General features: G+C 45.5%; 1 protein-coding gene across 1 annotated transcript in view; it reads right to left on the minus strand.

Annotated features, from left to right (window-relative positions):
* The window catches only part of LOC140724641 (extracellular calcium-sensing receptor-like), a 31,569-nt gene extending 22,107 nt beyond the window's left edge, over nt 1-9,462 (minus strand). The window contains exon 1 of the mRNA XM_073039065.1: nt 9,395-9,462. Within this exon, the coding sequence (XP_072895166.1) occupies nt 9,395-9,462 (68 nt within the window). The remainder of the gene's footprint in view (nt 1-9,394) is intronic.
* Nucleotides 9,463-12,870: the final 3,408 nt, after the last annotated feature.

Raw genomic sequence — 12,870 nt, forward strand, 5'->3', positions numbered from 1 at the left:
TTGAGTCTAGGAATTACTGGTTGACTACAAGCACGTGCAGTGAACCCCTTTGTTCAAGAACCTCACGGTTGTGGGATAGTGACTGTTCTTGAACCTGGTGGTGCGAGTCCTAACGCTCTTGTACCTTCTATCTGATTGCATCAGTGAGAAAGTAGCATGGCCTTGGTGGTGAGGCTTCCAGTTGAGAGATGCTGCTTTCTTCCGACAGCTTTAATGTAGATATGCTCATTAGTTGAGAAGGCTTTACCAAGTTCATTAACTTTTGTTGGACATTCCATTCAGTTGCATTCTTTTTCTTTTTCATTCCAAGCAGTGAGGAAGCCAGATGGTGCTGGCAACTCGTTCCACACTCTCATCCTCGGAGTGAAGAAGTTTCCACTGATATTTTACTTAAACCTTTCTCTTTTCATGCTTAACCTATGAACTCAATTTGTACTCTCACCTAACAGCAGTGGAAAAAGTCTGCTGGAACTTACAGAGGCATGCAAAGGTTTGGGCACCCGGTCAAAATTTCTGTTACTGTGAATAGCTAAGCGAGTAAAAGTTGAACTGATGTTCAAAAGACATAAAGTTAAAGATGACACATTTCTTTACTATTTTAAGCAAGAAAACTTTTGTTTTCCATCTTTTATAGCTTCAAAATAACAAAAAAAGGACAAGGGCCCAAAGCAAAAGTTCTATTCAAAATGTTTAAAGGAACATCTAAACAAGTCTGATGCATTTTGGATGAAGTTAAAATAAAACTTTTTAGCTGCAATGAGCAAAGGTATGCTTGGAGAAAAATAGGTGCAGAATTTCATGCAAAGAACACCTCTCCAACTGTTAAGTACGGGGGTAGATCGATTAGGCGTTGGGCTTGTATTGCAGCCAATAGCACAGGGAACATCTCACCGGTAGAGGGAAAAATGAATTCAATTAAATACCTGCAAATTCTGGAAGCAAACATCACACTGTCTGTAAAGAAGCTGAAGGTGAAAAGAGGGTGGCTTCTACAACAGGATAATGATCCTAAACACACCTCGAAGTCTGCAACGGACTATCGCAAGAGGCGCAAGCTGCAGGTTTTGCCATGGCCCTTACAGCCCCCAACCTAAACGTCATCGAGAATCTGTGGATAGACTTCAAAAGAGCCGTGCATGCAAGACAGCCCAAGAATCTCACAGAACTAAAAGCCTTTTGAAAGGAAGAATGGGCGAAAATCTCCCAAACAAGAATTGAAAGACTCTTAGCTAGCTACAAAAAACTTTTACAAGCTGTGATACTTGCCAAAGGGGTTGTTACTATTTCTTGCCATACTGTTTGCCCAACCTTTTGCTTGGTGGCGTTTTCCTTTTTTGTTATTTTGAACCTATAAAAGATGAAATATCAAAAAAGTTTTCTTGTTAAAATATTACAGAAAGGTGTCAGCTTTAACTTTATGCCTTTTGAAAATCAGTTCATCTTTTGCTCGCTTATCTATTCACAGTAACAAAAATTTTGACCAACGGTGTCCGAACTTTTGCATGCCACTATATATACCTTACATATTTTCATAAACCTCTTTCAAACCTCTTCGCATTCCTCTGCATACAAAGGTTTGAAATACTGAACTAACTCGCATCTGCAGTCTGTTGCTTCGCCAACAGATTTCAGGCATCCCAATGAATTCACACAAGACAAACATCTGGGAAGATTTGCAATTATCAGACAATAATAATGTGTGATGGATCTAGAGCTGGACGAATACTGTTTCAGAGACAGCAGCACCTCCGACACAATTATTCTCGGCAATGGTGCCTCACAATGCAGCATCTCGGCCGCCTGTTCTCCTACTCCCTATACTTTCACAACCTTGCGACAGATTCTGCTGCAGCTCCAAATATTTACTAATTTCACCATCGTCGTGGGATTTATTACAAATAAGCATGTGTCGGAGTACAGGAAGGTAGAGTGTTGAGGAACGTGTTGTCATGACAGCAACCCTTCTTTAAGATTCACAAAATTAAAATCATTGTCAGGCAATCGGCTCCCATCGACGTAAGGATGGGAGCTTTAAGAGCATTGCAGTGAATGCCACCTACAGCCATTTTCCGGTCCAACCACATCGATGCTACGACGAAAAAAAACTCATTAGGATATCAAAGAAACTGACCTCCAATTTAGGAAAAGAGGTTCTACACCTCACTGAATCATTAACGTATCCAACAAACTTTGGACATTTTCACTTGGCGGACTCTCTTTGGAGAGAAGATACAAATGACTTGAAAATATTTATAACCGGGCTCCAAAACATTTCTATCCCCAGTTGTAAGAAAGTTGCTTCGTCGACCAGTACAGTCAGTGGAATTATTAACCTGAAAAGAGTCCCGGCAATGGTCCTGCGCCTAATAGACTACCCGAACTAAACTCTCCCTGTAATTGTTCCATGCGTCTGTATGGTGTTACTGCCGCAATGCACACCTTGAATGAAATGATCTGTATAGACTCTATGCAAGCCACGATTTTCATTGCATTTCATTACAAGTGACAATAATAAACAATAAAGATTAAAAATATTGTCCACTTGAACATCTGACTTTCCCACCGAACTCTGCATCATCCATAATCTTGGTCGCATCACACATAATGCTTTCAATTAGATTCTCAGCAGCAAAGTTCCTCTTCTTTGGCTACGAAGGGTCCTACGGGAAAATAAATCATTTTTCATGGTCTTTTACGTTTTCTCGTAATCAATCCGTATGCTTACATGTGTTTTTCGACTCCATTAGGTGGCATCGGATGCAGCAAACTTTAATGTGGAAGTTATTCAGAGCTTTTTGTAAAACCTAATGCGTTATGTTTACTAACTTTAATTCCCTTACCAGCCACATCTTGAAAATATCTAAGATAATTGTTGAACAATTCCCCTTTCGAAGTGCAGTATATATTGACTGTCCCAAATTACGCAGAAGTACTATGTTATCACAGTTGTTTTCAATATAACATATTCCAATATTTGCTGTACAACTTATGTAAACCTTTCTGTGTTTCTCTATGGTCTTTCTCGTCCTTGCTGAAAACTATGTCAGAATTAATGCTCACCAATTCCCGCAGAATTGTTTTAAGGATGTATTAAATTTGGAAGGGTGCAAACAAATATACTTGCTTTTTAATCTGTAGGAAAAAAAGTAAAAAAATATCCAAGGATTTTCACAAGACTTAGTCCCGTACCTTTGCTAAATATTTTTCTTCAGTGATATCCAGAGTTTTAATTCCCTCGAAGTATGCTGTCCTTTGCTTACCTTGTTCTTAGCAATTGTTCTTTTTGCGTTTCTCTGCAGACAAGTACACCAAATATTTGTTTAATATCACAAACTTCTGTTTAGAACATAGTAATCCAGCATCCTTGCGAGAGGATGAAAATTTGCCATAAGATTCGTTCTCTGTTATACATATTCCGATTTTCTACCACATTGCATATCCCGTCATTATCTCTAAATTCCTCTATTTTGTAACATCCAAAAGTTATGTCTTCTCTCATGTGGTATATTATTGTATTTCTAATTACAAGATCTCACTGTTACTTGGAAGCTTGACTACTTATTATCGCATTGTTAAGATCAGGTCAGCTATTATGTAAACGTTTGTATATTGAGTCATTCGTCCGATGCTCTTGTACGAGGTCGAAAGCATTTGCTTTTTGTTAGATTTCTTAATCGGCCTCTTGCGTGCTGTAACACGCTGTTGGATAATAAAACAACCATCATCTAAACTGCGCCGTGACAGGAGTTATCGATCTGCCCTGGTTAATAAATCAGCGAAAACTTTTGAGCGTGGGCAGAAGAGTAAAATGTCACACACAACGGTGACTGCTTCCGCGAGGGATTTCGTATTGATTCGCCGAACACACCCATGACGTAACTTTAAAATGTCGACAGAAGAGAAGGGAAGCCTTGAAACTACGCCAGTTTCTTTGATAAATCCATCCAGATTATCTAAACCGTCTAACTGATCGGCGGAAAGCCATACAAGGGCCGAAGGAGTGCTGGACAGGGCACCATTTGCAGAAAGAGAAATTCTTGTTAAAGTGAGACAGTCTGAATCAAACCCAGAGAAAATCCGTCAGGAAGCCACATTACAGGCACGACAGCACGCAAGCAGGCGAGTGCGGTTTTATCCGCGGCCAAACACTTGAGGTGGGCAGACAATAATAATATTAGATTAATCTTATCATGATATTCAGTCGAACGGACTTCGAATTATGGCCAAGAACAGTCTGCTTATGATTATACACACCCACCAGAAGATATTGAAGACTTAGGGCAGCTAATCAAGACTGGTGCGGTCGGGATGTGGAATCATCTTCCACATTATAACACCCACAACTCGACACATTTTACCAAATCGGGACAGAACAGAGATGGCCTCCTTCTCATGCTCCTATTTACATCAAACAGCACGATATCTCAAAACGTCCAATGACCGCCACTCATTCGCTCATAGATGTAACCATTTAGTATTAAGGTTCCTACGCACCAAAGCATAACACAGGTGGAGAAGCTGCGCATTCTCCTGGTAAGGTAAACCACATCCCAATTTACCCCAACCGAATCACGATTCTTCAGATCTTGCGAGATTCCCAGCCACTCAGTGCCTGATGAGGTCGGGACTCATAAATCGTTGTTCGAGAAAATTATGGTTCAAATAGGGAAGAAGATACTTTCAATAGGGAACCGTCCTGCTAGAAATTAAGCAACATCCGATATAAGTGTAACGAATTTGTGTCAATGGGGGGGATTGGGAGTGGACCCAAATACAAGACACAAACACTGAACAGGACGAGGCGTGAGAAGGAGGCAAGGGAAGTGGGGAAGAAAGGACACTGGACATGATACCGGCCCCAGACGAGACAAGGACTCCAGACCTGGGCTAGGACCTGACTAGGGTAGGGAACCAGGACATGGATCTGGGAACTAAGAGCCTGGGCTTGGACTGCGAGCCAGAGACTGGACAAGAACGCAGAATCTGGGTCTTGACTACGGCTCGAAGTGCAGAACCAGGCGACGACAGGACGAGGTCACACAACTTGGGCGGGATACTCCTGGACGGGAAAAGGGAAACCTAGCACAGGAGTCGAGGGAATCCCAGCACCGGGCTGTGCAAAGTACTCCTGTGTTGGGCGAGGCACATAGACATGACATGGACACAAAGCCTACGGAGAGACAGGGACATGGAACACCGAACCGGAACCCCTCCTTAGATACAGGACGTAGGGCCGGGACTCATTACACAGAACACCAAACACGACGAGACATTTCCCAACGCTAGGTAGCGGCAAAACGGCCGGACCGACCTAGCGAAGGCGTGGACATGGAGAGGCAGTTTCCAATGCTAGGTAGCGGCAAAACTGCCGGACCTAACTAGCGAAGGCGTGGACATGTTCAGACAGTTCCAAACAGGGCGATGCCCCAGACACAGGCAAGGCGAGGTAAGGGTCCAGGCACTGACAAGTCGAGGCAGGGCTCCAGGCAGAGGCAAGGCGAGGCAAGGCGAGGCAAGTCAAGGCTCCAGGCAAGAAGGTGAAGGGAAGGAATACAGACAGGGGGTTTGGCCGGGAACAATCCAGCAGCCCAAGTTTGAATCCTGAAGCTATTTATGAGGCCAACCCAAACAAGAATCAGCTTGCTCGCCAGAAACTGAGGAAATCCGGAAAACCTGGAATAAGGAGCTGAACCGGACCGCGAACCGGAATGCGGTTTTCACGGACCAGACCATGACAATTTGTTAACACTGAAATACTAAATACCGATTACGAAGTGTTCAGCTAAAATGGAATGCAGATGGTTTGTTGCTAATTTAAAACAACGAGCAATAAAATACCCCAGGCTATGCATTTTATAAAATGCAGCATAATAAAATACAATACAACAAACACAATATTTTCTGTTTCGTAAAAGTTTTCTCGTCTGTGTTCTGTTTTCAGCTGCACGCTCCCAAGCCGCCCACGCAACTTAACGGCAGTGATGAGGTTTAATCTTGCCGAGTTCTCTGAGATACTGGCTCCTGGTTACTTTCTTCGGTGTTTGACCTCCTATGTCATTGCTGCAGGGCATCTTGGAAGGTTGTTTTCAATATTTGTCCAGAAACGTCCCGAACAGCGTCAAATTCATTGCTGTCGACACTGTTGCCTATTCACCCCTCTGTCAGTAATCTCTCTGGTACATAGAAACACAGAAAACCTACAGCTCAATGCAGTCGCTTCGGCATAAAATGCTGAAGATTACCCAGAGATTACCCAGGGTTACCCCTAGAACTCTATTTTGCTAAGTTCCATGTACCTCTCCAAGTCCCTGCCGTCTTTGCTTCCACCACCGTTGCCGGCAGCTCATTCCATGCACTCACTACTCTCTGCGGAAATAAAAAACCAAAACAAAACTTGCTTCTGACATCTCCTCTGTATCTTCTTCCAAGCACTTTAAAACTGTGCCCCCTGGTATTTGCCACTTCAGCCCTAGGATAAAGCCTTTGCACATCCACACGATCAATGCCCTCTTATCATCTTATACAACTCTATCACATCACCTCTCATGCTCCAACTTTCATTCAACCTATTTTCATAAGACATGCTGGCTAATCCTGGCAACATCCTTTTCAATCTCCTCTGCACCCTTTCCATAGTTTCCACATACTTCCTGCAGAGAGTTGACCAGAACTGAGCACAGTACATCAGATGAATCTGACTTCTGTTCTTTGTAGCTGTAACTTTACCTCTCGGCCCTTGAACTCAATCCCACGGTGAATGAAGGCCAGCGCACCGTATGTGTTCTTATCCATAGTGTCTACCGACGCAGCAGCTTTGAGCTCCCTATGGACTCGGACACCAAGATCAGTCTGATACTCCACACTTCCAAGTATTACCATTAACTCTGTATTCTGTTATCATATATGACCTACCAAAATGAACCACCTCACACTTATCTATGTGGAATTTCATCTGCCACTTCTGGCTTCTCAGCCCAGTTTTGGATCGTATCGATGTTGCGCTATAATCACTGACAGCCCTCCACTCTATCCACAATAACCCCAACCTTCGTGTCATCAGAAAAATTACTATCACATTCCTCCACTTTCTCATTCAGCTCATTTATGTAGCCTTAAGGTCCTCAGGTTTGGCAAGCCCGTGGCCGTCTAGGGGAGAACGGCCTCTGGCCCCGCCAACCTGGACGCTGTGTTTGGTGCTGTGTGATGTGTTGCCCAGAAACAAACACACACCGCAAAATATCAAACAACAAACACAAAATGCTGGTGGAACACAGCAGGCCAGGCAGCATCTATTGTGAGAAGCACTGTCGAAGTTTCGGGCCGAGACACTTCGTCAGGACTAACCGAAAGTTTAAACGCAAAATGTCAAACAGTGTACAATATGCGATGAGCTTTATAACTCTTAATTTGGCTATATGGTAAGTAAAGATACAAAAAAAAAGGCCCATTCTCATGAAACAGTCTATTGTGCAACTGTGGTGTTCACTGTTCTTTCATTTGTTCCCATCGACCGCACAGCTCCTCAGACCACTCTGTCCTGGAGTCTCCCAACTTTCTCCATTCGCGTCCTCTTTCTCCATCGCTCCCCGATGAAAGACCACGAAATCTCGGCTCCGAGACACACAAGAAAGAATAACGTCTCCGCAGCGGTAAACATGCCCCTTTATTTCCAATCATAACCCAAAAATTACTGCTACAGATAAACAATTATCTTAGTAGTGGAACATTATATGGAAATCATTACATTAGCGTTAACAGTGCAACTTTACAGAGTGGTACAGTAACCCCCGCACCCCCCCTCCAGAATTTAGTCATGTCCTCATGACATTGAGATAATTCGCCAACACTGCCTGCAAAACACGAAGTCTAATCCAGGTGTACAAAACAGTGACATAGCTCCCCAAAACAGGAGGTATCACGCTCTGTTCCCCTAGGGCTAGGTTGGCCAGCTTGTCTGGGGGTCCCCTAATTCTCTGAGAACTATGCATCACCTCACCTAACTCTTCAGGTTCAGACTCTATTGGAGACCCTTCCGGTCTACCTGGCGAGGCCTTCCCCGACCTATCACATGTGCCCACCTGCAACTCGGACCCCTCTGTGCCGTAGCCAATCCATGCTTCATCCCCTGCTGTAACCCAGGCTGTCCACAGCTAGCTCCCCTAATTTCACCTGACTCAGCGGGAGAAGGGCTGGGAACTTCCTCCTTCATCACTGGATAGTTAACAAAAATGAGCATATAACACAACATCCAGGTCCTCATCCTCCGAATCAGTGTCCCTCTTAGGGGCGAGTGCCTGCTTAACTTCTGCTGTCGCCCCACTTTTCCACAGATTTATTTTACTAGCGTAGGCTCTAAGTCGGGCTCAGGGTCTACCTGCACCGCATGTCCCAGGGGCAGTAGATGGTTCCGAAGGAGAACCTTGGCAGGCCCATTCCCATCATTTGGTTTCTCCAGGAAAATTGTTAGTTTTACCATCTAACTCTCCAACAAATAGGGTGTAGCCACCCAGCGGTCAGTCATCTTATGCATTCCAGGTAGCGCCAAATTCCTTATGAGGAACTAGTGTCCCGGCACGAGTTGGGAAAACCTCACGTTTTAATAATACCTCCTCTTATTTCGTTGATTCTGCTTGGCAGCACGACCCCGGTTAATTTCTAAGCCCTTTTCAGCTCTCTTCTCATGTCAGACACAATTCATATAAGTCTTCGGTGGTAAGCCGCCCTCATCAGTTCCAAAACAGTGGTGAACCTTGCGTCGCGCCCAGACATCAGATTGGTTAGCGAGTACCCGGTAGCTTCATTTCGGATACAGTTGTAACTGTGGAGCAGATATTCAATATGTTGACTCTACTTGCTCTTCTGGATGAACTCCAAGGTTCCGAGCATGTCTAGCAACATCCAATTAAATTCTCGGGCTGGGGATCACCCTGCGGATGACAGTACGTGGTCTTCGACTTCTGTACTCCAAGCATGCCCAGTAACTCATGGATGAGACTGCTCTCAAAATAACGTCTCTGATCACTATTTATGCGCCTGGGATAGGCCATTAGAAATGAAATACCTCTCCCATGCACATTGGCCACCGTGGACGCACTCTGGTCGTCGGTAGTAAAAACCTGTGCATATTTCATGTAGTGGTCCATGATGACTAAGACATTCGCCGTGTTGCTGGCTTCAGGTTCTATGGACAGGAAATCCATACACAGCAGGTCCAGTGGCCCCGCACTCTACAAGTGGGACAACGGAGCTGTCCGCAGAGGCAATGACTTCCGCCGGATCTATCAAATGCACGACTTCCAGTATTTGTCGACCTCCGATTTCATCCGGAACTGGTAATACCGGCCTCTGAGCAATCCATAGGTCTTCTCTGCCGCCAGATGATCTGGTCCCTCACCTCCAACCGAGGTCATTCTCAAAGTAATGGAAGCACGCCCCGAGTTTTGTCTTCTCCGCCTGAGCCATGTCTCCCTTTTCCACCGCTGACCAAATACTACCAATACCGTGTCGTCTGGCTGAGCAGCTTCCTCTTCACCAACATTCAATTCTGGTAGCTGATTTTTCTTCAGAGCATTCAGGTTACAGTAAACTTGGAGAATGGCGTCATCAGAAGCTCCCTATTGATTGACCGCTCGATCGTGCCTCAGCTTCTTCTCTGTCTTCACGGTGATGGCAAACTTACACATGGCCTTCACCCTCAGGACAGGAACGCTCTCCCACTCCTCGTCCCTGTCCAGTCCCTCATGCACCCGTCGGGACAAAGCATCGGCAGCAATGTCCCGGTTTCCTGTTCGGTACTTCAAGCGGAAATCATATGCAGACAACGCCACCAACCACCGATGGCCTGTGGCATCCGGTTTCGGCGAGGTCGGGATATACGTTCTGAGGATGTTGTGTGTCTGCACCTCAAACTTAGCCTCATAGTGGTAGTCACGCAACTTATCTACCACCGCACATTTCAACGCCAACAATTTAGAACTTGTACCTGGGATAGTTTTTCTTGGAGGGCGACAGATTCCGACGGACAAACTTAACAGTTCTCAACACGGTGCCGTGATCCTGATACAGGACGCTCCCTAGACCTTCTCGGCTGGCATCCGTGTGCATTAACTATGGCAATCGGGGATCCACAAAACCAGCACTGGACGCCTCGGTCAGCAGCTCCTTCAGCGACTGAAATGCCTCGCATTTTGCATCCCAACTCGGTCGAAAAGGCTCTGACGGGCTATGAGAGAGGACAATGAGTGAGTGGGCCAGTGAAGGAATGGAGCTTTGAGCCTTTGGCGTGAGAGTCTTCCGTGAGAAGAGGAGCTTGCTCCCCGTGAGGTAAAGCGGGTAAGTTTCTTTATTTGACTTAATTAACTTAGGAGTTGGTAATGGACGCAGTAGACAGGGCAGTCCAGTGCTCCGATTGTCGTATGTGGGAAGTTAGGTACAGCACAATTGTTTCTGTTGACTACAGCTCCAAAAGATGCATCCAGTTGCAGCTCCTGTCAAACCAAGTTTGGAATTGGAGTTTGAACTGGATGAACTTCGGATCATTCGGGAGGCAGATGCAGTATTAGATCGGAGTTTCAGGGAGACCGTCACCTCTAAAAGTCAAGAGACAGGTAACTGGGTGACTGTCAGGAAAGAGAAGGGGAGTAGACAGAAAGAAAAGAGCACTCCTGTGGCTGTTCCCATCAACAATAAGCATAGTGTTTTGGATACTGTTGGTGGGGACGACCTGCCAGGGCCGAGTTGTAGTGGTCGCGTCTCTGGCACCGAGATTGGATCCTGAGCTCAGAAAGGAAAGAGGGAAAAGATGAGAGCAATAGTGATACTGGATTCGATAGTTAGCGGGGGGCAGATTAGAGGTTCTGTGAGAAAAATCGGGAATCCCGGATGATCTGTTGTCTCCCTGCTGCCAGGGTCCGCGATATATCAGATCAAGTTCTCGGTATTCTCAGAAGAGAGGGTGAGCAGCCAGATATCGTGGTCCATGTGCGAACCAATTACATAGACAGGAGTAGGGATGAGGTCCTGAAGAAGGAATATAGGGAGTTAGGAAAGAATTTAAAAAGCAGGACTTCAAAGGTGGTAATCTCGGGATTGTTGCCTGTGCCACGAGACAGAGACGGTAGGAACAGGAAGTTACGGCAGACGACTGCGTGGCTGAAGAGTTGGTGCAGGGGGCAGGGGTTCAGATTTCTGGATCATTGGGATCTCTTCCGGGGAATGTCTGACATGTACTAAAAGGACGGGCTGCATCTGAACTGGAAAGGGACCAATATACTGGCGGGCAGGTTTGCTAGAGCTCTTGGGGAGGGTTTAAACTAGTTTGGCAGGCGATTGGGAATCAGCATGTGAGCACAGAAATGAGGGTAGAAGGACAAAGGCATGAGGCAATGCGTTCTGAGTTGGTGAGGAAGGACAGGTAGGGGACGAAACCTAAATGTATCCAGTTAGAGGGGTTGAAATGTGTCTATTTCAACGCTTAGAGTATTAGAAATAAAGGGGATTAACTTAGAGTATGGATCAGTACATGGAACTACGATGTTGTGGCCGTTACTGAAACTTGGTTAGAGGAAGGGCAGGATTGGCTGATGCTGGAACCGGGGTTTAGGTGTTTTAAAATGAATAGGATGGGAGGTCGAAAGGGGGATGGGGGAGTATTATTACTGGTCAGAGATTGCATCACGGCTATAGAAAGGGTGGGCGCTGCAGAGGGAGTGCCCACTGAGTCGGTGTGGGTGGAATTCAGAAATAGGAAGGGATCTTTCAAACTGCTGGGAGAAGTCTACATGCCACCAAGGAGCAGGGGAGCAGGGAAATTTTAGAATGGTGCAGGAAATACATGTAAAGTGGGGTTTCTTCCTTTTCTTTGTTACTGTGGATGTTAATCAAAATGGCTTCTTTGTTTTGTTAAAAGTAGGACTGCTTCTTTGTTGCGAGAGAGTGCTGGAAGCATGTTTGGGTTAAAATTTACTGATAACGAGAATTGTATTCCTCTGTAAACAAATTGGTATGAATGTTCTTCTTTCTTATGAGTCTGTAAGCTATTGTTGGCGGGCTTTTGGGGAGATCGGTGCGATGGGGTGAGAGAGAGAGAGGACGTGATGCTGTAAACTGGCCGAGGAACGGACCCTAAGCGGGGGTCCAAGGCCAGGAGGTACCCCGAGGAGAGGAGACGAAGATAGATTGTGCTTGGTTGACCATTTCGGGTGGTCCTGAGCTGCGAGTCGAGGAGTTCGGAGGGGATCGAATGGGGGCCAGAAGACTTCAGTAATTGAGCTCCAACGGTTGTGCACGAAGTGGTTTGGACTTTGATAAGTTTGGCGCCTTTTCTTTATTTTCTTTTCCTTCATGTATACTGTATCGTTATTAATTACTTAGTTATCGAAATCTTTATAAACTGTAATCATTTAATCGCAAATAGTGTCCTGTTTGTTCTTTGGCGAGGCGGGGACATCACACAGCACCCACGCAAGCTGACTATCCAGTTTGGCGGGGCCGAAGGCTGCTCCCCCGAACGAGAACGAGCTGAGCGAGCCCGAGGCGACCCAGGGGGTTACATACAGGTTTGTTATTATGGGTGATTTCAACTTCCCTCATGTTGCCTGGCACCTCCAGATTGCAAGGGGGGATACATGGGTCAGAATTTGTCAGGTGTTTTCAAGAAGGATTCCTGACACAGTATGTAGACCGGCCCACGAAAGGAGAGACCATACTGGATCTAGTTCTGGGTAATGACCCTGGTCAGGTGAAAGACCTCTTTGTGGGGGAGAATTTATTTGACAATGACCACAACTCCCTCAGTTTCAGCATATTTATGGAGAAGGATAAAAAACAGACAAAATGGGGAAGTGCTTAACAGGGGAAGTGCTAACTTTG

This window comes from Hemitrygon akajei, chromosome 3 (assembly GCF_048418815.1).
Source record: "Hemitrygon akajei chromosome 3, sHemAka1.3, whole genome shotgun sequence".
NCBI lineage: Eukaryota > Metazoa > Chordata > Chondrichthyes > Myliobatiformes > Dasyatidae > Hemitrygon > Hemitrygon akajei.